At 44.4% G+C, this 26,333-nt stretch overlaps 1 protein-coding gene across 1 annotated transcript in view; it reads left to right on the forward strand.

The window, feature by feature from the left end:
• The window catches only part of LARS2 (leucyl-tRNA synthetase 2, mitochondrial), a 167,212-nt gene that overhangs the window by 110,851 nt on the left and 30,028 nt on the right, over positions 1 to 26,333 (forward strand). Inside the window, exons 12-15 of the mRNA XM_047771844.1 lie at positions 3,032 to 3,315; positions 7,033 to 7,131; positions 10,083 to 10,220; positions 18,720 to 18,724. Of these exons, the coding sequence (XP_047627800.1) occupies positions 3,032 to 3,315; positions 7,033 to 7,131; positions 10,083 to 10,220; positions 18,720 to 18,724 (526 nt within the window). The remainder of the gene's footprint in view (positions 1 to 3,031; positions 3,316 to 7,032; positions 7,132 to 10,082; positions 10,221 to 18,719; positions 18,725 to 26,333) is intronic.

Genomic DNA, 26,333 nt, shown 5'->3' on the forward strand with positions numbered 1-26,333 from the left:
GATGGGATAGGGAGGGTGATGGGAGGGGGAAATTATGATGGGAGAGGGAGGTCAAACCTGGGCACACACCAGAATCACCGGGGTGAGCTTATTAAAACATAGTCTGCCTGGCCCCCTGCTGGAAGATTCTGCTTCAGGAGTCCCAGGTGGGACCCAAGAATTGTATTTCTAACAAATCTCCCGGTGATGCCATGGCTGCTGCTCATCCCAGAACCACATTTTGAGAATCACTGATTTAGAATCTTGCTACCAGAAGTCTGGTCTCTGGACCAGTAGCATGGGCATCACTTGTTGTAAATGCAGACTCTCAGACCCCACCCTAGTCTAAGAAGATCCCTAAGTGATACGTATGCATGTTAAAGTTTGAGAGTTCTGGTTTAGCGCATTCTTTCTTCAACTCAGCTGCCCTTTGGAAACATCTGGAAAGTTTTTTTTAAAAAAATGCTGATGCTTGGAGTTCCCATCGTGGCTCAGTGGAAACGAATCGGACTAGGAACCATGAGGTTTCTGGTTCGATCCCTGGCCTCGCTCAGTGGGTTAGGGATACGGTATTGCCGTGAGCTGTGGTGTAGGTTGCAGACGAGGCTCAGATCCCGCGTTCCTGTGGCTGAGGTGGAGGCCGGCGGCAACAGCTCCAATTTGACCCCTAGACTGGGAACCTCCATATGCCATGGGTGTGACCCTAAAAAAGACAAAAGGCACACACACAAAAATACTGATGCTTTAATATAACAATTTAATATAATGCTAATTTTTAAAGAAAAATTGAAATGTAATAGATAAAACTAGTAAAGATGAAAGCCATAAAATTGGGATAAAGTATAGAATAAATTTCCTATTTGTCTCAGCATATTTTCCATTCCACTTCTCCAGTGGGAGTCACTTAATCTGTTTCTTAAGATCCATGTTATAATAATCTGTGTGAATGTAATTGTGTGTAAATGTATGTATTTTATTCTGTAAAAAAAAATAAAAATAAATGAAGGCATCCTCAAAAAAAAAAAAAATACTGATGCTTGAGTCCCACCCCAGATATTCTGATTGAATGGTTGGGGGTGGGGAGGACAGAGACTAGACATCAAGAGTAGTCAGAGCTCCCCAAGGTGATGCTAACATGCAGCAAGGGCTGGGAATGCCTGGCTTAACATGGCGATTGCAGCCTGGCCACCTCTCAGACCCTGAGAGATGCTTACTGGCCCCACCCTGGCTGGTCCTGATTCAGTTAGACCTGAAGATCCAGGCTTTTCAGTTTTGGGACTTCCAGGCTATAGGATATTATGTACATGAAGAATAAGGGAATGGCCAGGTTTTTTTCCTCTATCAGGAGTGGCAATATTTTCTGGCCTCATGTTTGTGCCTTTACTTCATATAAATTATATCCCAAAATACGAGTCATGCTTTAAGATACTGAAGCTTAAAGCTTTTTTAAGATTATATTTGAGCAGGCTTCTTGCATGTGCAGCAGGGCCAAGCCATGGTGCCCATAAAAGGAGCCCCAGTTAACCCTCTGCAGGGCAAGAAAGAGGACAGCCATGGCCAAAATTAGGTTTCTGAAATGGCCAGGAAAATGCCCCCTCTCCTTAGGATAGGATTAAGCATTAATTACCTTCTCTGGCTCCTTTCAAGTAACTTGAGGTGGTCTGTTGAATCCTCTGGTGGCCCTAGACTGACGAGGAAAAAGGAATTTTTCCAATGTCTGGAAGGAGAATGGATGTTGAAAGGCTTTATGAGCTTCTGGAATGTGAAACAGTGATGCATGGAGAAGATAGCTTTTTAAGAGAGCTTGTGACCACTCGCACCATAATCGTATAATAGTGGGAATGTGGGACTATGGAAGTGCCCTCCCAGAGTGTGCATGGTTCCTTGGTAGAGAGCCTCGTACTTCACAAGACACTTCATACAACTAATGAAAAGGCTTTTGGAGTTCCCGTCGTGGCTCAGTAGTTAACGAATCTGACTAGGAACCATGAAGTTGCAGGTTCGATCCCTGGCCTCGCTCACTGGGTTAAGGATCTGGCATTGCCGTGAGCTGTGGTGTAGGTTGCAGACGCGGCTCGGATCCCGCGTTGCTGTTGCTGTGGTGTAGGCTGGCGGCCACAGCTCTGATTGGACCCCTAGCCTGGGAACCTCCATATGCCATGGGTGCAGCCCTGGAAAAGCCACAAAAAAAAAAAAAAAGGAAAGAAAAGGCCTTTGATCAACAGATCTGTACTTTCCTATTTCTTTATGCCTCATGGCTGTAAGCTCCTTGAGGACAAGGGGCAGAACAGATTTATCTTCATGCTCCCAGTGCCTAGCACAAGCCTGGGTCACACTAGGTGTGACATCTGCATTGAACCACTTTGAGGGTACCCACATGCCCCATTTTGCAAGCCGCACTGTCCCAGTTCTCGTTCGTCTGGTTCTCTGAAAAGCACCCACTGACAGAGAATTTCTCTTTTTCACTGACAGCATTCGCCCTGCTGACTCTATCACAAGGGAGCGTTTAAATACAAAAGATGTGATTCTGGTCCTTCAAGCTGCAGCCTCAGTTTGTTCCCCTGTCTGCACTGATTCCTTCTGCTCTAGAATAACATTGAATTTTCCTTTTCTGGATGTTTTCCCAGCAACAGGGGAGTTGTCATTAAAAACACCCATCATGCAGTTGTTCACTGGCAGCTGAATGTGGATATGTACCCACCTCTCTGTGTAGGTGCGGCAGGGCTGAGGCGATAAGAAGAGCCACAAACCAGGGCCCACAGTACTCTTTGAGGCCCCCCTGAGAAGTATTGATTTCTTTTCAAATCAGAAGAAAAAAGTGACCTCTTGGGGTCAAAAATTATATTCGGTTTTATTCAACAGTCATAAAATATGTTTTACTCCTCTTGTAAGGAGGAAAGGGCCACAAAGGCAACAGCAGCCAGGGCCCAGCAGGGAGGCATGATGTGGCCCTGCACAGACCACACGGGAACGGCAATCCAGGGTGACAACATGGGCACGGCAGCTCATTCCTATCTAGGGAGGAATGTGACCTCTTTCCTTTCCCTCTCAGTTCACAGGTATGAACAGACTGGATGCATTTCTGGCCCTGACTCAGAAAGCCCGGAGGAAGAGAGTGGGCGGAGACGTGACAAGCGATAAACTGAAGGACTGGCTGATCTCGAGGCAGCGGTACTGGGGCACGCCCATCCCCGTGGTCCACTGCCCGGCCTGCGGGCCGGTGCCTGTGCCTCTGGACGACTTGCCCGTGACCTTGCCCAGCATCACCTCTTTCACCGGAAAGGGAGGCTCCCCACTGGCCTCAGCTTCGGAGTGGGTGAACTGCTCCTGCCCTAGGTAAGGAACCACATATCTGCCAGCTGTGGCTGTGTCTGTGGTCCCAGCACTCTACTGGAGTGTCCACTTCCTCCTCCCTCCTGCTGCTCCTCTCCTCCTGGACATCCGCCAGGCTGGAAAGGAGAGCATAGGTCTTCTGTGACCTTTGAGAGAAAGGGCCGGGTTCTGGAGCCCAGCCCCTACAATGGGCACCTTCTCCTCTCTTCTGAGCTGGTGGAAGCAACAATGTCAATTCATATCTGATCCAACTGATGAAAAAGCTACACATTTGCATCATCGCTTTGGTTTTGTTTGTTTGTTTGTTTGTTTTTAGGGCCATACCCGTGGCATATAGAGGTTCCCAGGCTAGCGGTTGAATCAGAGCTACAGCTGCCAGCCTATGCCACAGGCACAGCAACACAGGATCCGAGTCTCATCTATGACTTACACCACAGCTCAGGGCAACGCTGGATCCTTAACCTGCTGAGCAAGGCCAGGGATCAAACCTGCATCCTCATGGTTCCTAGTCAGATTCATTTCCACTGCACCACCATGGGAACTCCTGAATCGTTGCTTTGGAAAAGACCACTTTCCTCCATTTTATATTCCAAAGAGCTTCTCAGAGATGAGAGAAAACGCCTTAGTATTTCCCACACAGCGACTGTGATGACAGTGGAGATTTTGTCACAAGTAGCAGAGCAGTAGCTACGGCGACGAATCTGCTCAGAGTCTCATTCTTCATTATACTGGAACATGCCATATTTCTTTCTTCTCATTGTGCAAGAGGGATTGTGTTGGCCTGTCAATTCACTGGCATGCCTCGGATGTGATTTTTAAGATACCATGCCAGTTGATTAAACAAATAAGTAACAGATACCAAGCTATAGTATTTCCCTTCTTCCTTCTGTGGAAAAGCCATTTTTCACTGTCTTATAAATCATGATGAGGCTGCATGCAGATAATTTAGTCCTCTGTCAGTACAGAGCTGAGTAACTGGATCAGTAATTAGGTAACCACGTAGTGCAAGCTCATGGCTAGGGAGTCAGACACTAGTGGCTTCAAGTCCTGGCCCTGCCACTTCACTAGCTGTGTGGTCTTGGGAAAGTCACTCAAAACTCTCTGAGCTTTGATTCCCTTATCGGGAGCTAAAATAACACCCTTGAAGGGCTGTTCAGAAGATGAGAATCACCATGTGTAACCCTGCACAGTGACACCTGCCAGACATTCTGTTAACTAAACATGGCAGTGCCATCCTGCCTGGCACTGCCAACAGTCCACCAAGGTCCTCACCACGAGGCTCTGAGATTTGAGATAGAGCTTAGGCAGGAACATGGGAAGCTCTGGGCCATTGTAAGATAGAGGAGAAAATAGCACATCCTTGCTGTTGTTAAGCAGTGACAAAGGGCATCCCTGCCGGAGATGTTGGTGGCCTTCAGCCGGCCAGTTGCAGCAGCCCAAGGCCTTGGTGGTGGGGATAAGGTTTCTACCTTGGCCCAAGGTTCCTAGAGGGCAGAGCTCAGGCCTTGGTCTTGGTCAAGGCTCCCTGATGATTCTAATGAGCACGGAGGGCTGAGAGCCACTGAGCCTATGTGACCAAGCAGGGTAGCACAGAGGTAGGGATCACGGGCACCAGGGTCCAACAGAGGCGAGTCCCTTACCCTGGAGCTCCAAGATCTTGGGCAGTTTCTTAACCTCTCTGAACCCTAGTAATGCGTCTGCTAAGTGGAGACATGAGTAGGATCTAATCCCCGTGGTTACTGGGGATTAAACGAGATAATGCATGTGAAGCAGCTGGCTCAGTGCCTAACCTGGTGTTAGTATTATTACTCTTGGAGCTAATATTGATAATAATGTTGTCACCGTCACCATCATCTGTCCCTTTCACTTACCAAGTAGCCTCTTCTGTGTAATGCAGCTTTTAGTGTCAGCAGTAACATCTGTTGGTTGTCTTCAAGTCCAGCATGACCACTGAAAAGAAAATCAGCATGGCAGGTTTAGCCAGGTTAAGTCCTTTTATCATTTGCATCCTGCATTTTCCTCCTAACCTGTTCAGGTGCACGAATTTATCTTCTAATTATTTCCCAAAATAGTATGTGTTTTGGATGACTGCTCTCCAAATAAAAAGACCTAGCTTGAATTTGGAGATGCACTGTTGAGATCAGAGTCTTAGAGCAGCCCTGGGTGGTAGGAAATAGGATTAGGGTTCCCTTGGGTCTCTCTGATAAGCTCCTGCCCAAGGACCACCGCTGTTCCCAGTGGGAGACCCCCTGATTGAAATGCAGGAGGCCCCTGGGAGTCGAGAGCCCCGCCAGACTGAGCTCCAGTGCTCTCTGCTCAGCCACTTCCATTTAATAATCAGGAGGTGGTGGGGAGTGGCTGTTTCCTCTGATAACATTTGGAGAGCCAGTCAGAACTGCTTCACAGATGCAACATATGAAAGCAACTCTTTTATTTTTAAATGAAAAAGAGACTCAGTGCCTTTCATGCTAAATTAGCAGAAGGTTTATCAGTTCCTCTTGGGGCTCCTTATCCCACTCAAATTCTCCAAGAACCCACTAGGACTTATGCTTGCCGAAAGGGTGGCATTTGGAAGGGTGGCTGGTCCCACTTCCGTTCCTCAGAAGGGAGAGCTTGGAGTCTGAGCTGTGTTCTCCTGCTGTGGCTTCTCGGCCACAAAGGGTCCCTGCTAATAGCTATTGATAGCTGGATCACCCCATCCACTGTTGATCCATACCTCAAGGGGTCTTCAGGAGAGCCAAGCACCCTCCTTGGCCAGGCGTGGCTAAGGGTATCCTCTCCTGGCTTCCTAGTTGTGGCCTCTGGCTCCAATCCCACAGGCCCATCACCCTACCAATATGTCTCAAAACTGGTTCAGCAGTTGGGCCCTTATTGAACTTTAGTCCTCCCCAGGCGTCAGCATTCCTAGGATGAGGATTGCATTTTCTTGTGAACCTTTCACACACCAAGCATCTCCCTTCATTCATTTCCTTGAACAGTAGGGCTAATTTCACTCTTCTGTAAGGAACCATCCTTTAGGTAGTGCTAGAGAGGGGCTTCTGATCAGCAGTGTTGGCCTATTTCTGGGCTGTAGGTACCTCTGCCATGAGCTCATTTCAAACTACTAACGTGGCATCACTTGTCCCGGGGTTGCGAAGAGGCCCCAACAGTTGATTCTCACAAAGCTGGTATGAGTTGGCTCCAATACAGCTCTGCTTTTGGGCCCCCAAGGGGTGACTTATCTTCCTAAGGTGATGGAATTCCACTTCCTTACCCAAGAGTTAGAACTGGAAAAAACCCAAATTCATTTTTCAGCCCAATATCTCACTACATTTGGTTTTCAACTTCTCTTCATAAACTGATCTGCCTCATAAGCATCTTACAGCAGGCATTGGCTGAAGGCAGTCTTGACAAGCCTAAAATAGAAGTTAATGTGCAAAAGAGACCAAGATTCCTGTCTTGTCCTTTGAGGGTGTTAAATTTTCTACCACGTTAAACTCAGATAAGTAGAGAAAAGGGCTTTTAATTGTTGAAGATTTACATTTTTATTCTGTGAGTTTCTTTAAAGCATCATGTACTCTACAGTACAAAAAGTCAGTTCCCTAAATTGTCTTTTTCATGATGTGGCATTGTTCTTATGACATTTTACATTCATACTAGTTCATAGCATTCTCAGAAGCTGGTGGAAAATGCATTAATATTTAAAAAGAAACCAATGGATGAACTTCATTTATTTCTTAGGTGCAAGGGAGCAGCCACAAGAGAGACAGACACGATGGATACCTTTGTTGATTCTGCTTGGTACTACTTCAGATACACCGACCCTCAGAACACTCAGAGGTAAAGAAAGCCCCGCTGAATGCATGAGCATGTGTCAGTCCAGGTCTTCCATGAAGCCAACAGTGAGATGGAATTCAATGGGCAAGAGGTTTCTTGGGGGAAGTGCCTCTGGGGAATAAAGAGATGAGGGAGCAGGCATCTTGGAAGAGCCCTTGATTGACAGGCAGGTCTGACACCTGTGAAAGGAGACAGTGAAGGCAGAAGGATTGGGTAGGAAGAGCCTCAGACCCCAGTGCAGCTTGAGAAAGGTTCACTGGAAGCTCTAAGCCCAGTTTGTCACTAGAGTGTCCCAAGTTGGGAGGCCTCTCTGCTCTGTCACCTCTGGGAGAGCATGAGCTGTCATGAACACCCAGTGGATCCAAAGATAGAACTGCTAGAAGCTGTGGGTCAGCTGTGCTTCTTGAAATTGTCTCTTGTAGGCAGTGTATTCTGTTATTAGATTCTTCACTGCCAGGTGAATCCCAGGTATAGGAAGGGTCAAAGACAAAAAAAGGTAGGACATGTTCATGTCATACCTTCCCTGGCCCTGTGGTGAACCACACTTACACAGCCGTAAGGACAGAATGTTATTTACTTAACTGAAAACAATGATGTAACTGTACAGGGAGGGCAGGAGGCAGAGCGCGAGAGAGGGCTGAGAAGCATGACTTCTTAGCACGTACAGTTGCTAGATAATTTCCAAATTTGATAAATGGACAAAGAGTATAAACACATTGTTTTAGTAATCGCCAGAAAAGACATCTGAAAGAATTAGAAGTGACCAAGGGCCAGGTGGGGGGCTGGGGGAAGGTTAGTACAGGAAAGGGGGCTGGAGACCACAGTTTTAAATTGCACGTCTTTTATTACCACCTGATTTTTTTTTCAGCTATGCACATATGCTTCTTTGACAAAACAAATAAAGGAAAGAGAGCAAGCAGTAGGTAGACAAGTAAAGAGAAAATGAGGACAAAAGAAAACTGTGCTTCAAAGATGTTGCCAGCTTGCTCTCGTCCGTGGGAGAACAATTATTCTGAAACCCCATGGTCCCTGTATAAAAATGCCTCCATTTTCTTCCTTGGCTGTAAGATAATACATTTCCAGGGAGACAGGTGCCCCTGCCCACCTGGCAGCACTGCGATTCTGTGATTTGAGTTCAGGCTGTGCAGAAATGAGTGGGATCCAGAGTAAATAGCAGGCGGCAGAGGCAGAAAGGATGTGCGAGGTACCTGCTCCTGTGGGAAGCCAGCAGGGTGGCCCCGCTAACCCGCGGAGGGGCCCCTCTTCTGGGTCTTCCTTCTAGAAAGGGCTTTTAGGGGCACATTCCATTTAGGAAGAGCAGGCTTAGAATGCAGGGGGAATCCAGCCGGCCGCCTCTCAGAACACTTCAAGGGGAAACCTTCTTACAGATGACAGCTGTCTTAGTGATGGGGCCCTTGACTAGCAAGAGATCCACCCTGCAACCTTCACAGCCCTCAGTTTCGGAACACCTTATATCACAGCATTTCCCTCATAAAACACTATAAAGAGTTTCCGCACAGGCTTGCATTCTCACGAGGTGGCTTCCAGGGTAGATTATAGATCTGGATTATAGCTACTTTTTTTTTGTCTTTTGTCTTTTTAGGGCCACACCCAAGGCATATGGAGGTTCCCAGGCTAGGGGTCTAATCGGAGCTATAGCCGCCAGCCTATAGCACAGCCACAGCAACACCAGATCCTTCACCCAGTGAGCAAGGCCAGGGATCGAACCCTCAACCTCATGGTTCCAGACTATAGCTACATTCAACATCTTACTCCTCAGTTTCTTTCAGACTTGCTTTCAGGCCAAGTACCGTCCTCGACTTCCCTTGCTTTTCTATCACCTGAATGAGCTTCTAGATTTTTCTGGGGAGCCATTTTTCATGAAGAAACGTTATTTAAAATTTTACCAGGATTCTGGCATAGTGACTGGAGAAGAGAAAACGAAGCTGCATTAAGATGTAGACACATGGTGTTTGGCCAGGCCCACCTGCTGGTGCCTGACTCCTGCTTCTAGCCTGAGCTGGAGCCAGTCCCATCCATCCTGGGGGAAAGTGTGCCTTGAGGTGTGGGGAAGAGAGCTCACAAATATGTGAAGCTATGGAGTGCAGATCCCCGGCAGGCAAAGGCTTATTACTTCATTGGATAATCTCAAGAGAGACCTTTACCTTGGGAATGAAGAGGTCGGTCCCCAGTACACACTGCTTCCGTCACTTCCCCACCACATACACACACACACTCACACACACACACAAGCTCCATCGAGAAAAATGGAGTGGCATTGCTTTTCCTCCCTAGCATCCATTAGGCCTGGGGAATGGTGGTTCCAGTGAAGAAGCCTTTCATTTAGGACCTGTATTGACCAAAATGTGTCTGTTAGGTGAGGGAGAGTTGCGCTGTCTTGCAATAATTATTCTAAGTATGCTCACTGCATTCAGGAGGCATATACAGGCTCTATCTCTCTGCATTTTAAGGCTACTTAAAAAAACAAGATTGAATTTCTGTTCTAAAATGAACATTCGGTGTCTGCGTGAGAATCTCCATGGTAAATGCCATATTGCCCTCTATTGGTAAGAACTCAAAAATCTCATTTGTCTCGGGGAGTAAAAATGAAAATAAATCCAGATATTCAAATATGCATTATATAGAAATACCTTTTTTGCTGATGTGTTTTTCTTTTTTCTTGTCCTCACTCTTATGTGAAAATCACATTTGCTAAAATATGTCAATAATGGCTTCTGAAACAGTTTTTATAAATTTCATAAATTAACAGTGACCTGATCTGACTTTTTTCTCCTTTCGCTATATAAACTTTCCTCTTACTATATTTGAAAAAGAAAATCACTATTTTTCTCTAACAATTTATTTCAGGGCATATGCAAATTATACTCAGTCTGTGTAATCTATGCAATGTGATGAAGCAGGTTTTTACAAGTGACCCTCTCTCTTCCCCCCAGCCCTTTCAGCACAGCTTTGGCAGATTACTGGATGCCTGTGGATTTGTATATCGGAGGGAAAGAGCATGCCGTCATGCACTTGTTCTATGCGCGATTCTTTAGTCATTTTTGCCACGATCAAAAAATGGTCAAACACAGGTGAGCATTTGCACGGCTTTGCAGAAAGAATTCAATTCCCCGAACAGCAACTAAAAGTGGGTGTTGTTTCTTCTGAAGCAGTGTGCGTATATACACAGAAGAACTGTATTTTTCAAGTACCCTTTAGAGGTCATTGTCAGCCTTAACCACTGGAGGTCCATTTCCAAGGCTTTGTCAGTTCTAGCCCAGAGTGTTTGCCTAGGATCTTCCCTTCAGCTCTTCTCTGATTAGCTGAGTTAAGTAATTGAAATTCTTGCTTCTGAGGCAGAAAGGAGCAGTTCATAATGTTCTATAGTTTTTTATAGCTTCTCATGTGAGGTCATGCTTATCATCTGGCCCCTTTGTGTAAGCTCTGTTTCTAAGCTTGACTGATCCTGCCTGATAAAAGTATATAATAGATTAAAAGCTAGGGAATCACATTGTAAATCCATTGATAAATTCTTTTCCTGTTGGTCTATATTACCCCATTATGTTGCGGAAGATGTGTGCATGTATGCTTTTTTCCTATGAAATATATCATATATATGTCATATAAATATGTCATTGTATAATATATTTTTTACTTTATTTTTTTAGGTTTTTATTTCTTCCATTATAGTTGATTTACATTGTTCTGTCAATTTCTGCTGTACAGCAAAGTGACCCAGTCATACGTATATAATATATATATATATACACACACACATTCTTTTTGTCACATTATCCTCCATCATGTTTCATCACAAGTGACTAGATATAGTCACTGTGTATAATATATATTTAATGTATTATACAGTTTAAAAAATAAAAAGAACATCCATACACCCCCTCCTCAGATTAGGAAATAGAGTATTACAGACCCCTTGATATCTAGGGTGCCCCTCCCTGATCAAATCATCCCTCTTGCTGCACCACCACCCCTCCCCCCAGATAACCCTCTCCAGAATCTTGAATTGTTCATTTTCTTGCTTTTCTTTTCTTTTTTTTTTTTTTTTTGTCTTTTTAGCTATTTCTTGGGCCGCTCCCGCGGCATATGGAGGTTCCCAGGCTAGGGGTCGAATCGGAGCTGTAGCCACCGGCCTATGCCAGAGCCACAGCAACACGGGATCCGAGCCGCGTCTGCAACCTACACCACAGCTCATGGCAACGCCGGATCGTTAACCCACTGAGCAAGGGCAGGGACCGAACCCTCAACCTCATGGTTCCTAGTCAGATTCGTTAACCACTGCGCCACGATGGGAACTCCCATTTTCTTGCTTTTCTTAAGCTTAATACTTCTTTATATATTTTTAAACAATATGTGTTGTTTATTTCCACTTGAACTTTATATAAGTAGAATCATATTCCACGTGTTCTCTCTTGCTTCCCTGGCTCAGCATCTTTGGGAGTTCCTCCATGTTGCTTCATGGAGTTGCTTCCTGTCTTCCTGCATCTAGTGTTCCATTAAATGAGTGGAATTTCTAACACTGAGCTCAGTTTCTGTGTTCATACCACCATTAATGGTCCTTGGGCTACTTGGTGCAATTATGAACAAAACTGCTTTGAGCATCCTCTCACATGTTTCCTGATATACACGTGCAGTCCTTTGGGGTGCAACCTGGAGTAGGGTTGCTGAATGATAGGGTACACACAGGTTCAGCCTTGCTAAGGAATGCCAGGCTGTTTTCCAAATTGGTTATATAAACCTGCACTCGCACCAGCAGAGGTGAGGGTTCCTATCACTCTACATCTTCGTCATTACAACATACAGTACAGGCATCCCTGCATATCCAAGGCGGGTGGGAGCCAGCACCCACCACAGATACCAAAATCTGCAGATGCTCAAGTTCTATGGTCAGCCTTCCATATCTGTTGGTTCCATATCCATGGATTCAACCAACCGTGGATCGTAAACACAGAAGGCTGACTGTATTATCCAACATTTAAAATTTTGTCAAACTTTTTTCATTATGTAATGAATCACTTTGTGAGTTAAATTTTAATATAATGATGCTGCTTAACGAAAATTAGGATATTTTTATTTTTTGTTTTTATTTTTTCGTCTTTTCTAGGGCCGCACCTGCAGCATATGGAGGTTCCCAAGCTAGGGGTCCAATCGGAGCTATAGCCGCCGGCCTACACCACAGCCACAGCAACTTGGATCTGAGCCATGTCTGCAACCTATACCACACCTTACAGCAACACGAGATCCTTAACCCACGGAGCAAGGCCAGGGATAGAACCCGCAACCTCATGGTTCCTGGTCAGATTCATTAACCACTGAACCATGATGGGAGCTCCTTAGGATGTTTTTAATATGTTTATGGACCTATGTTTCCTCTTCCATTAAATATCTATTTGTGTCCTTTGCCCTTATCTCTTCCGAATTGTCTTTTATTGATTTCAGTTATATGTATTGCAATATTTTTTACTAGTTCTTAGCTTGTCTTATTTATGGTCTCTTTGATGAACAGAAACTTTAAATTTAACATAGTAAATTTTATAATCTTTTCCGTTATGGCTTTGCTTTTAGTGTCTTAGTACCTTTAATGGAATAGTCTATCTGTTTGCCTACTGATTGGTGGTGCCCTCTCTATTATAAATCAAGTTTTATATCTATGCAATTGTACATTTATAGGGTCTTTATTCCATCCATTGGTCTGTTTGCTTTTTGCTTTGCCAGTTATTTACTGTCATTATTTTCATTTTACAAGTGTTAATATCCAGTGAGAGAAGTCCTACTTTGTTCTTTGTCTTTAGGTGTATCTTGGCTATAATTGGGCCTTTGTCCTTCCATGTGCATTTAAGACTCAGCTTGTTAAATTCCACAAAACAATCTATTGGATTTAAATGGAATTGCATTGAATCTATAGTTTTCTCGCTCTTCTTTCATCTCTGACCTTAACATCTGAAATAATTAATGCTGAGCCCTATTGTGGCTCAGCGGTAATGAACCTGACTAACATCCATGAGGATGGGGATCCAATCCCTGGCCTCGCTCAACAGGTTAAGGATCCGGCGTTGCCATGAGCTGTGGTGTAGGTCACAGACGTGGCTCGGATCCCCCATTGCTGTGGCTGTGGTATAGGCCGGCAGCTACAGCTCTGATTTGACCCCTACCCTGGGAACTTCCGTATGCCAAGGGTGCAGCCCTAAAATAATCATAATCATAATCATAATCATAATAAATGAAATAATTCCCCTTCTATCTGAAATATATCTTTAGAATATGTTCTCCAGTAAAGCTCTTTTGTCTGAAAATACATTTATTTTTGCCTCATTTCTTAGAGTTTGCCGGCTCAGTGATACATTTAAAATGTTTTGGGTTTTTGTTTTTGTTTTTTTTTAATATTTATGTGTCCTTTTCTCTGGTTTTTTATCAGGTCAGCAATTCAGACTTTCTTGTCTGCCATATTGCCTGGAGCATAACTAGAATTTTTTTTCAGTTCTTGTTGTATTTTAGTTTTTTTAATACAGTGTCCTCTAGAATATTATTTAATTATAGAGAAGAAAAAGAAAAAAAGTATGTGACTATCTCCCTCTCCAGATAACTCATGTTAACAAAAAAATAAAAATAATAAAAGAGTAATACATGCCTAAGATTTTAAAATTTTTGGGGGGAGTTCCCGTCATGGCTCAGCAATAACCAACTCGACTAGTATCCATGAGGACGTGATTCAATTCCTGGCCTCGCTCAGTGGGCTAAGGATCCAGCATTGCCTCAAGCTGTGGTGTAGGTCACAGATGCGGCTCAGATCCTGTGTTGCTGTGGCTGTGGTGTAGCCCAGCAACTATAGCTCCAATTCAGCCCTAGTCTGGGAACTTCCTTATGCCACGGGTGCAGCCCTAAAAAGACCAAAAAAAAAATTTTTTTTTTGGCCATGCCCTAGGCTTGCGGAAGTCCCAGCCCAGGGATTGAACACATGCTGCTACAGCAGCTATTCAAGCCACACCAGTGACAACACCAGATCCTTAATGCACTGAGCCACCAAGGAGCTCCTTAACTTAAAATTTTTAAATGAATGTTGAAATCTCCCTGCCTGCTCCCCATCCTTTACCCTTTTCCTTAACTCATTAAAAGTTTCTTTTAATTTCTTCCAGAAAAATATTTTACGTATCTCCATATTTCTATTGATATATTCATTTTAAAATGTTACATATATATAATGTATACATATATATATGTCTTTTGCTTTTTTGATTTAATAATGTATCTGGGTGCTCCTTCCACAATCAGCACACAAATCTCCCATTCCTTTTAATTTATGCATAGTATTCCATCATATGGATACACCATCATTTATTTAAGCCGTTACCTATTTTTGCAATTGCTATTACAAAAAAAAAAAAAAAGGGCCAGCAACCCTCTATATTCTTGGCAGCTATTCAGGGTCATATTTATAAGGCTTAAATCCAGACACTGGAAAATGCTGAGTCAAAGAATGTGTGTTTTTAAAATTTTGATAGATCAAAAAAAAAAAAATACATTGCCTAAATAAATTCTGTAATGCAGACTAAAAGCCAGTTTCTTTAAAATGAGGCACAATGAAAGCTCCCTCCCTTCACCCCACCCTCAGATCTGCTCCCTCACTCTGTGCATGCACAACAGATAAAAAGTCTTCTGTACAGAAAACCAATTTAAGGTATAAATTAAGTGCTTAAAATAATTTTCTTCTCATTAGTCCCAGGAACTTTCATGTATAAAAATAAACTGACCTGCATCAGAAGGACACTAACTATATTAATAGCAGTAATCTTCAGGTAAATAAATTATAGCCATCCCTCAATATCCAGGGATGAATGGTTCCAGGACCCCCTGTGGGTACCAAATGGGATGGTCCAGTCCCTTGTGAAAAATCATGTCTGTGTGCATATAACCCAGACACACCTTCCCATACACTTTAAATCATCTATAGATTACTTATAATACCTAATACAATATACATGCTATGAAAATAGCTTTGAATACAATGTAAATGGTATGTAAAATAGTTGCCCATAAGTGGCAAATTCAAATTTTGCTTTTGGGAACTTTCTGAATTTTTTTTTTTGCCGAATATTTTTTAAAAATATTTTATTGAGATACAGTTGATGTGCAAATATTGTGTTTCAGGTGTGCAACATAGTGATTCACAATTTTTAAAGGTTATACTCCATTTATAGTTATTATAAAATATTGGCTATATTCCCTGTGCCGTACAGTATATCCTCATACCTTATTTTATACCTAATAGTTCGTGCCTTTTAATCCCTCTTCCTATCTTGCCCCTTCCGCCTTCCCTTTCTCCTCTGGTACTAGTTTGTTCTCTATCTCTGTGAGTCCACTTCTTTTTTGTTGTATTCATTAGTTTGTTGTATTTTCTGAATTTCGCATATAAGTGATGTCATATAATATTTGTCTTTGCCAGACTTATTTCACTTAGCATAATGCCCTCCATGCCCATCCATGTTGCTGCAAATGGTAAAATTTTATTCCTTTTTATGGCTGAGTAGTATTCCATTGTGTGTGTGTGTGTGTGTGTGTGTGTGTGTGTGTGTGTGTGTGTGTGTTCTTCAAAGGAAATGTTCTCCTTGATATAGGGAGAGATGGATAGAGGTTAAGTTCAAAGACCAAATACAACATGAGAAATATTTCCTTCCCATGCAGATCCAGAAACAAAGACCATGAATGATTTCTGACTCCTTAATAGTAGGACACATTTCTCAGTTTTGGGATAATTATTTGTCAAGGTAATGAACAAGTTATTAAATTATTCAATGGCCAACTATTTTAAGGAATAGGACGGCCCCAGCTACTTTTCTGTCTTTACGGTGTTTTAAAACTAGTTAAGGAGAAAAATGGTTTTGTAGGATTTTGATAAAGTTTTAAAATACAGTTTTAGATATGACTTGTTTCTATTCAAAATTAATTTCTAGGAGTTTCCATCGTGGCACTGCAGAAATGATTCTGACTAGGAACCATGAGGTTGCAGCTTCGATCCCTGGCCTCACTCAGTGGGTTAAGGATCCAGCGTTGCCGTGAGCTGTGGTGTAGGTCACAGACCCGGCTCGGATCTGGTGTTGCTGCGGCTGTGGTGTAGACCAGCAGCTGTAGCTCCATTTCAGCCCCTGGCCTGGGAACCTCCATGTGCCATGGGTGCGGCCCTAAAAAGCAAAACAAACAACAACAAAAAAGCCCAACAAAATTAATTTCTAATTTTCAAAGTCTTGAGGTACACCTGAAATTTGCCTTACCGTCAACTTTAAGGGACAGCTGTATGGTATAAATGGAAATATACCTATGCAATATATCTTTGTAATTCTTGACAAGATGGTAAGATTCTCTTCGATGCTCTTACCCTCTCTCTTCCCCAGAAAAGAGGGAAATTTATTTTAAGGACTCAGAAGTCTAACCTTTTTGAAGAAGGTGCAAAAGAAAGTCATCTTATCTCTGTTTCTCAGCACACTTGTCAGAGTTACTTCTGTTAAATCACATCCAGGTGACAACAGCCTCTGAAAACTCTTTTCTGAGCATTATACCTCTTTATAGAAGGTGTTTTGGTAAACCAGTCAGCCTCACATGAGAGGAGAATCACCCACTTTCTGTGATGAGTAATTCAGAACTCTGATTCAAATTTTTTAAAGCCTCCAAACAATTTTATCAAGCTGGCCTAGGAGGAAATTTTGAGACCTGTCAACCACATGTGTATTTCTCTTTATTTTTTAGCTGTTTTTTCTCAAATGTGTATATTCAAGATTTCATGTCTATTTCTTTTTTCTTTTTTTGGCCACAACCATGGCATATGAAAGTTCCCAGGCCAGAGATCCAATACAATCTGCAGCTGTGGCCTACGCCATAGCCGTGGCCATGCTGTATCCTTAACCCACTGTGCCATAGTGAGCACTCCCAAAATTTCACGTCTATTGCTATATTCCTTTTGATTAGCATTGTCAGTTCTGGAGGGATTTGAGCCTACGACTGTTCCACTTTTGTTTTCATTTCTCAGTGCTTTGGCTATTGTCTCAGGTAGAACTTCTGGAATGAGAGTCCAGAGACCTCCATCCTGTGCTCACTTGGGCCTGTAATTAGCACTGTGGACAAGAGACCTGACTGACCCCTTTGGTTCTTAGTGGCCTCATGGGTTAGGGATTCAGTCACCTCTGAACACCCTTTTCACTCTATGATTCTGGTTAAATGTCTTCAAATATAAAAAGTAAAGGTTTATGTGGATCTAATAACCTTTCCTAATTCCTTAAAGAGTCCTGGCCCTTTCTTTCATCCCTTGCACATTTAGGTCTATAGTTTGGACTTTGAGAAGGTCTCTTTACCATTTACAAGCAGCTATTCTCTAAATTGGGTGTGCCACACATGCGACAGCTATTTGTCTGAAACACCAGGTTAATGATTAAGCTGGAATTGATGTCAGTGGGAAATTTGAAAAAGAAGAAATATAAGTGATCAAGAAACATGCTGTGAAATGTTTCTCTCACTGGCAGCAAAAGAAATACCACATGAATAGCAGTGCAATACCATTTTCCATATCCTGATGAGAACAGCTCTCTCATATACTACAAGGCAACTGGGAATGACTTTTATGAAAAGCATTTTGGCAATATATATGGATAATGTTAAAAAAATGTTATGCTTATGGACACACTAATTGCATTTCTAGAGATCTGTCTTAAGGAAGTAATCAGAAACACAAATTTATCCACCGAAGTGTTTGTGTATCATTTCAAATAGCTAAAAATCTGGGTACAACCTAAGTGCCCCCAAATGCCGAGAAAGGGCAAAGAATATCCCATCTCTATGGAGGGCTCTGGTACAACCCTTTAAAATTGTATTACAAAGAATGTTGACTAACACAGAGAAAGACTTCTGAAGTAATGAGAAGTGAACAAAGCAAGATAGAAAATTGTAGGTACAGTTTATCTCTGTCTTTATATGTTCATGCACACTGCTACACATACAGACAGCCAGAGAAAAGACCAGAAAATGTCAGCCCGTTAACACTGGTTTTCTCTGGATGATGAGCTTATTGATGATTTTATTGTTTTTTAATGCACTTCCTATTTTTACCAGATGTTTCAGAATGGTTATGTAACTTTATAACAGAAGGTAAAATGAAGTCATTACAGTTTATATTCTGAAGCAGAGAAGTGCCCCTCGGCCTCGCGGTGTGATTTGAGGGTCAGTCGGCACCAGCCATGGCTGGTTGTCAGCACAGGGCTAGAAGCCACAGCTGGTTGGGGGGAGGTGTCTCAGCTCATCTCCGCTGCACTGAGGTCAGGAGCCTTCTCTCTTGCTTTGTGAGAGACAGCTGTAACTCAGCGTCTTGTCACTTTTTATTCTTGCTCTTTCATATAGCTCAGACACTAAATTGCCTGAATTGCCATTCTCCCTGCAGTTTGCAGTTGCAAAGAGTGGGGTGGTGTCTGAGGCTGCTGCTCCTGTGCTAACAGCCACCTGCTGAACGCTGAGAACTCAGCAGTCTCGTCCATGGTCTGTGGAGCTCTCTGCTGTTTCTCTGTGCACACCAGAAACAGGGCTGTTGGGAAAAGGCAGCGTAAGAGAAGAGAAACTTTACTTGAGTCTCGCCATATTAATAAGACTTCCTTCCGTGCCCCTGACTGGCTGCTAGAAAACAGAAATGGTGATATTTCAAAGAGCCAGGGCTTGATACTTAGAAACTGCCTAATTACGTGAACATGATGCTCCTAGACACAGGGCAAGGATGCAGAGCAAGGTGAACTTAGTCTGAAAAGTCCAAGTTAGAGACTGTTTCTAGAGCTGCGTGGATTTCTGTTCTGTTCTTTCCAGATCTGCATAGTAGTGCCTGACCAGGCAGGAGAGTTGGGGGCAGGCTAGCCAGGGCTTCCTAAGTAGGCGACTGTTATCTGCAGGGACTGGTTAGGGCTCTGATGAATCCTGAGATTCTTTTAGCCACATCTTGGTTAATATATTCCTTTGTATGCAGTGATTTTTATAAGGGTGCTTGAAAAAGCCAGTCAGTATATGTTCTGAAATTCCTTGTTTATCCTAGTAATTAGTAACCTCCTCCCTCCCTCCTGTCTTCCTATCTACCGTCCTTCCCTTCCTTCTTTGCTCCCTTCCTTCCTTGGAAAAAGAGGCCTTTCAGTGACCAGCAGGTATTAATTGTTGTAATTTCTGAATTAGCACAGTCCAAATGTATTATCAAGGAAACACTGAAGAGTCTATGACTTTTCCTTTTTTTTAGTTTTTTTTTTACCATACCCACAGCACATGGAAGTTCCTAGACCAGGGATGGAACCCACGCCACAACAGCAACCCCAGCCACTGTGGTGATGAACACCATCCCTGACTTTTCATCATTCCGCTTGTTTATAGCTGTGCTACAGTGCGTACAAACGTAATCCATCCCTTGGGATGGTAATGAAGGAGTAAGGGGAAAGCTGACTCAGAAAAGAGCACAAATCTGTATTCATGAACGTAAAACCACCTAGGCCTTCCTCAAGGCAGAACTCCTCTACCTTTACTGGTGTCATAGTCAGAGGGGGCTTGCTGGTGGTTTGGAATTGCAGATTTTTCTTATTCTTGTAGCGCTCCCTGCTATACGCAGTCATTATGAGGAATGAATAACTCAGTTGCTTATGCACGTTTGTTCCCACGTACCAATTGTTGAGTGAATGAATGAATGATTCAACAAATGGCAAATGTACTAACTACACTGTTGTGAATCTGAATATTAACTTTGGCAACGTGGCATGATCTCTGCTGCAGCAGGGCTGGGCTCCGTGTCCAGCAGGGCCCTTGCTGTCCCCTTGTGCCTCGTCCCCAGACACTGCTCATTTCCTGTCACACTTCATGGCTCCCCCTGGTGGGTTTGTGGTGATTTATGAGCACGTCTTGGGCCTCCTGTTTTATGGTGAGCTCTTTGATTAATTGCAGAGGGCTCTGTACCCAGGTGTCGCTCAATTCCAAGTATGACTGCTCCTCATTCAGGGCCAAAATACACCTGAGAGCAGACAGAATGAGAACCAGCTCCCCGGAGCCCCAGGGAGAGTGGAGGGAGAATCACTGGGCGGTGAGCAGCTTCCTGGGAGCTGGGAAGCACCCCTCCCGCTGTGGAGTTTCTCTACCACACTCTCAGAGCGAGCGCTCTCCCACTCTCATTGCATCGCTCCTGCTGATCTTCCCAAGAGCATGAAGTAGATAGAGTTTGAAATTACTGAGTGCACCTCTCTCTGCACAGAGGTCTCACCCCAACTAGAAGTCATGGCACCCAGTGCCCGCCTTCATCCCCCTTTCTTCCTTCCTCTCTTGTCCTCTTCACATTGACCCCCCTTCTGCCACTGGCAGGTTTATTTATCCATTCACGGAAACAGACTTGGCCTAGCTCAGGCCAATTGGCATTAATTGAGCATCTGCTCTGAACTAGGCACTGGGAAGGGTCTAAAAGGATTTTCCTCCCCCTCCTCCTCTTCCTTCCACTCAGGAGGAAGACAGGCAGCAGAGTAACTCACCTGCATACACAGTAGCATTTAATGTCTTCCAGATGCAGTTACAGGCACCACACCAGACACACCAATAAGGAAGGAGCAGCCAATTCTGACCAGGAGGGCTCAAGACACCTTCCCAGTGGAGGTGACATTTGAGTTGAGCCTGGAAGGAGTAGAGGGTTTTTTTTTTTTTTTTTTGAGGCAGTTCCTATTATCTGTCCATTTTGTTTTTGTTTTATTTTTTTATTACTCAATGAATTTATTACATTTGTAGTTGTACAATGATCATCACAGTCCAATTTTATAGAATTTCCATCCCACAACCTGAAAGGAGTAGAGTTTTGACAAATGGGCAGTTTCGATAACACTTCAGGAAACAGTGTGAGTGAGAACGTAGACGTGCCTATGGGCACCATGTAAGAAGGAACAAAGGAAGCGAAAAAGGAGGGAGAGAGATCCTTGCTGGCCAGGCCAGGCAGTTGGACTTGATGTGGCAGGAGTTCATCCTCAGATCTGACTGAACTCTCTCTTCCTCCCCCCATCCCAGCTCTGTGAGTGGCTGGGCATTGGTTTGCTTCAAGGCTAGCAGATAGACTGGCTCCCAGAGGGTGGGGATTGCTCTGCCCACCGCAACATCCCAGTGCCTGGCTCAGTGCCGGACACATAGTACGTACTTATAAATACCTGCTGAATAAAGAAATTTCACGTGGTAACTCTGCTTTATGAGAACATGGTGCCAGGAACTCTGAGGCAGTCAGTCCACCAGGAAGTGCTGCCGTGAATCGGCTATTGGAGGTGGGGTGGGGGCTATCAGGGGCCCCAGGACAGTCAGGCCAACTCTCTCCTTCCATCCCTGCAGTATTGCAGCCCTGGGAGGAGGCAGCCCAGGTGACCTTCAGCTCTTGAGTTATGTGGTTGCTAACTTTCAGAGATTAAGACTTATTCATTTAACTAGCAGGCCTCGTTTTGAGTGTCATGCTATCTCAGACAGAACATCTGCCATTCTGAGGAAGGCCCAAGCCTCCAAGGTGAATGCTTCCCCAAGCTCCCTCATTCCAAAGGAGAAATGGCTCTGCAACAGGCCATGAGCTGATTCATGGCATTAGCAGCCAAGCTCGTGGGGCTCCTGATGGGGAGATGGTGCCTGGAAGTGGGAAGAGAGGGGCTTTAGGAGGTGGGTCACATTCTGGTCATTGACCTGGGTCCTGGTTACACAGGTATGTTTATGTTGTGGAAAGTCATCAAGTTTTACCCCTAGGATTTATATGCTTTTTCGTGTGTTTTACTTTATTTAAGAGTTGACTTTAAAAGAGAGAGAAAAGGGGAAAGACTTATAAAAGATGAGGCCTGAGGTGTGCAGCCTTAAGCAGAAAACCTGGAATTTGGGTCAAATTCCTGCAAGTTGCAATTCTGCCCATTCCCAGAAGGGGGCAGCAGTGTGCCACTTAATAAAGTGCATGGATGGAAGCAAGATTCCATATTACTGCCCTTGCCCCTTCTGGAGGCTTTAACGCTACTGATTTTGATCATCATTCTGGTCTTTAACTTCGGGACCCAGACTATTCCCTCCCTACTCCTATCCCAAAGACATCTTTTTTATTTCTCTTAAGAGTGACCAAAGATGTACTCCCAGTGAGAGAGGAGAGGAAAAACCTCAAAAACTGGTGCAAGGACACTGGAACCTAAGATGCTAATAGCAAATTCATCCTCCTGGCACAAAGCACAGCAGGGACAAGGTTACAATTTGCCCCTTTTGTGTTAAGCAGCAACATGTAAAATTATTTGAGGAAGATTACTAAAAGACAAACTAGTGCTCAAAAGCATAAAGTCGAGCCCACTGATGCCCAGAGAAGGTGCCCCTGGGGGCTGAGGGAGGCATTCCTCCCGTGTAGAACATTCGCTCACTTTGCTTTGTATTCAGTCTCTTCTGCCCAAAAAAAGGTGCCATGTGATTTTCCACTTCTGGGTTTGTGTGTGTGTGTGTGTCTTTTTAGGGCTGCACCCATGGCATATAAAGGTTCCCAGGCTAGGGCTCAAATCGGAGCTGTAGCTGCCAGCCTACATCACAGCCACAGCAGCGCCAGATCCGAGCCATGTCTGCACCCTACATCACAGCTCACGGCAACGCCGGATCCCTAACCCACCAAGCGAGACCAGGGATCGAACTTGCATCCTCATGGATCCTAGTCAGATTTGTATCTGCTGAGCCATGATGGGAACTCTTCCCCTTCTGTTTTAAAACTGCACTGTGAAGTTCCTGTTGTGGCATGGTGGAAATGAATCCGAGATCTATGAGGACGTGAGTTTGATCCCTGGCCTCTGCTCAGTGGGTCCAGGATCCAGCGTTCCCGTGAGCTGTGGTGTAGGTTGCAGATGCAGCTCAGATCTGGCATTGCTGTGGTTGCAGCGTAGGCCAGCAGCTGTAGCTCTGATTCGATCCCTAGCCTGGGAACTTCCACATGCCACAGGTGTAGCCCTAAAAGGCAAAAAACAAAACAAAACAAAAACTGCATTGTGTTTTTTCTGTAGTGAGGTTAAAATCCAGGTGCCACCTCAAACTGGATGGAAAGCAAAGGTGGCTTCAGGAGCCAGCACCCCAAAACATTCGTGTCTTCCTCCTTCCGCCCCACCATCCGTCTGTTCATTCACATTTGTTCATCCATCTGTATGGTAAACATGTTTCAAGATCCTTTTGTCCATTGGGTACAGTGCTAAGTGCTGAGGACAGAGAGAAGGACAAGAGAATAGGATGGATGGGTATTTATGTTGGTATGTTGGATCACAACGCAGCCTGGTCATGCTCTTCACACAGGCTGTGCTGGACACAGCAGGGCTCAAAGGAGGGTCCTGAGCTGTGTGAAGGGGACTTCATGCAGGGACCAGGGACAGCCACCAAAGAAGGGAATGGCTGAGCTCTGTGGTAGAGGGGAACCCAGGCTGAGGTGGGCATTCCTGCTGAGTCCTAGGGACCGTGGCATGTTCTGGGAACAGTGAGAGGTCCATGTGACCTCCAAGGAGCAAGAGCATTTAGGGGTTAGGGGAGAGGCCAGGAAGGTAGGCAGGACTGACAGTACAGAGAAGTCCATGCTACCTGTGTGGGTCCATTTCCCTGAGCTTCCTGAGGAAGAGATAGATCTGGGCCCTTGGGCATCAGCACCCCAACCTGCCCAGGACACAGCTTGTGTGGCCCAGAGATCAAGTTTCCTGGTGCTGCCTCTGCTGGTGTTCCTAAAAAATGGGATCACAGACATGCCCTGCTCAGGGTGCTCCCAGGTTAAAATACAATGTGAGATCCAAGTGAGTTGTGGTTTTAAATCATTTTTCACATCTTTCAGTCACTCACATTTTCTGGGAATCATGCTGGGACATGGCACAAAAGGATGTCATTCTGCCAGTTGTGACATTGCTGGTAGAATGTCTTGGAGGTGGAAGGAAGGCAGTTGTATGATTCAAACAAACTTATTATTAAGATCTATTTTAGAGCCAGAGCAGTGGAGTGACTGTTTTTGAACACAGGCACATGTGGAATTTCTTTCAAATTAACACAGTACCATGCTGGACAGGCCCAGTGACACTGAGTAATTTGGTGAGGTTTCAGAAATATGTTCTCTATCTCCATTTGATGTTTTTTGTTTTTTCTTATTAGGGCCACACCAGCGGTGGTGGCATATGGAGGTTTCCAGGCTAGGGGTCCAATCAGAGCTACAACTGCTGGCCTATGCCACAGCCACAACAAGGCCAGATCCAAGCTGCATCTGCGACCTACACCACAGCTCACTGCAACACCGCATCCTTAACCCACTGACCGAGGCCCGGGATCAAACCTTCGTCCTCTTGGATCCTAGTCAGATTCATTTCCACTAAGCCATGACAGGAATTCCTCCATTTGATGTTAATATTTGGGTCTTTTCCATCTTGGAAAATATATCTCCACACACATACCACCAAACTCACACATGCACACATGCACGCGCGCACATGCGCGCGCTTGGACACACACACACACACGAACACACACACACACACACACACACACACACACACACACACACACACACGGTCATAACAAGATTTTAAAACATGAAGGCCAGGCATTCCCATCGTGGCTCAGTGGTTAATGAAGCTGACTAGGAACCATGAGGTTGAAGGTTCGATCCCTGGCCTTGCTCAGTGGGTCAAGGATCCAGCGTTGCCATGAGCTGTGGTGTAGGTCGCAGACACGGCTCGGGTCCTGAGTTGCTGTGGCTGTGGTGTACACCGGCGGCTACAGCTCCAATTCAACCCCTAGCCTGGGAACCTCCATATGCTGAGGGAGTGGCCCTGGAAAAGACAAAAAATATATATGTATATTTTTATACATAAATATATACATATGCCAGGAATCCAAGCTGACCTTCATCTCTTCCTCCATCTATCTCTTTGTTCCACTCCACCCTCTGAATCCACTAGAAAGTTTCCTTTCAACCACTTCTGTCCACACAACTGCTGTGACAGGGCTGCACAATGCACAGGTCAAGGGCCTGTCCAAAGGCCTTGCTCTGTATCAGGATTCATCTAAATTAGCCTCGCATGTGAAATGAGGTCCTGTGCAATTAACAAAGCCAGTCCGTCCTCCTCCATCACTAGAGCTGGGTTTGTGGCCTGCTTGGCCTCCCTGAGGTTATTGGGCTTTTGAGTCTCTAAATAAAAGCGTAAGTGAGCTTGAAGCACCCAAGCATTTGTACATTGGGAGGTGCGTCATGCTGGGGTGATGTTGGTGAGAACGTCAACCCATCCCAGGCTCAGACGTCCCTCCCTGCCTTATAGTATGAAATACGGACACACGCTTTCGGCCTCCGCCTCCACCTCCAGTAACAATTTCAAATATGAAATAAAGTAATTTCAGTATGAGGCTCAACTGCTGCTTGTACTCTTAAGAGAAAACGTTTGTATTTCACTGCACAGCCAGTAAGGGTGTGACTAACACTACCTTGTGAAAAAACAGGCACTGTAAATAAGTTATAATCCACCCATATGTAAAACACTAGGTAGCTGTTTAAAAATGAAACAGACCTGCATCGACTAATAGTAACGGCCTTGTCAGAGGGGAATGGGCCTAGGAAGGTGGGGCATCGGTGGGGAATTTGAACAGAAAAGGTGAATTCATGTATAGTTTGTATGATTTAAACATTTTAAAGTGAATGTAAGCAGGCTCTGTATAAAATTTAAGGGAAGAGTAATCTTGAACAAAACCCCAATGTAAACCTTTCTGTGTCCTCTTGAGCCCTTCCTTACACCAGGCCCAACATCACTGACATTTATGTGGTCATTTAAAATTTACAAGTATTTTCAGTCATTTCATTTCATCCTCCCAGCAACATTTTCAGGTAGGTTTTTATTTTATTTTGTTTGTCTTTTTTTAGGGTTGTACCCACAGCGTATGGAACTTCCCAGGCTAGGGGTCAAATTGGAGATGCAACTGCTGGCCTACACCACAGACACAGCAACATGGGATCTGAACCACATCTGCGACCTACCCCACAGCTCACAGTAATGCCGGATCCTTAACCCACTGAGCAGGGCCAGTGATCGAACCCTCATCCTCATGGGTACTACTCAGATTTGTTTCCACTGCATCACAGTGGGAACTCCAAGGCATGTTTTTATCATCCCCATTTTACAGATGAATGGACTGATGGTCAGTGCAAGTAAGTG

This window comes from Phacochoerus africanus, chromosome 1 (assembly GCF_016906955.1).
Source record: "Phacochoerus africanus isolate WHEZ1 chromosome 1, ROS_Pafr_v1, whole genome shotgun sequence".
NCBI classification, from domain to species: Eukaryota; Metazoa; Chordata; class Mammalia; order Artiodactyla; family Suidae; genus Phacochoerus; species Phacochoerus africanus.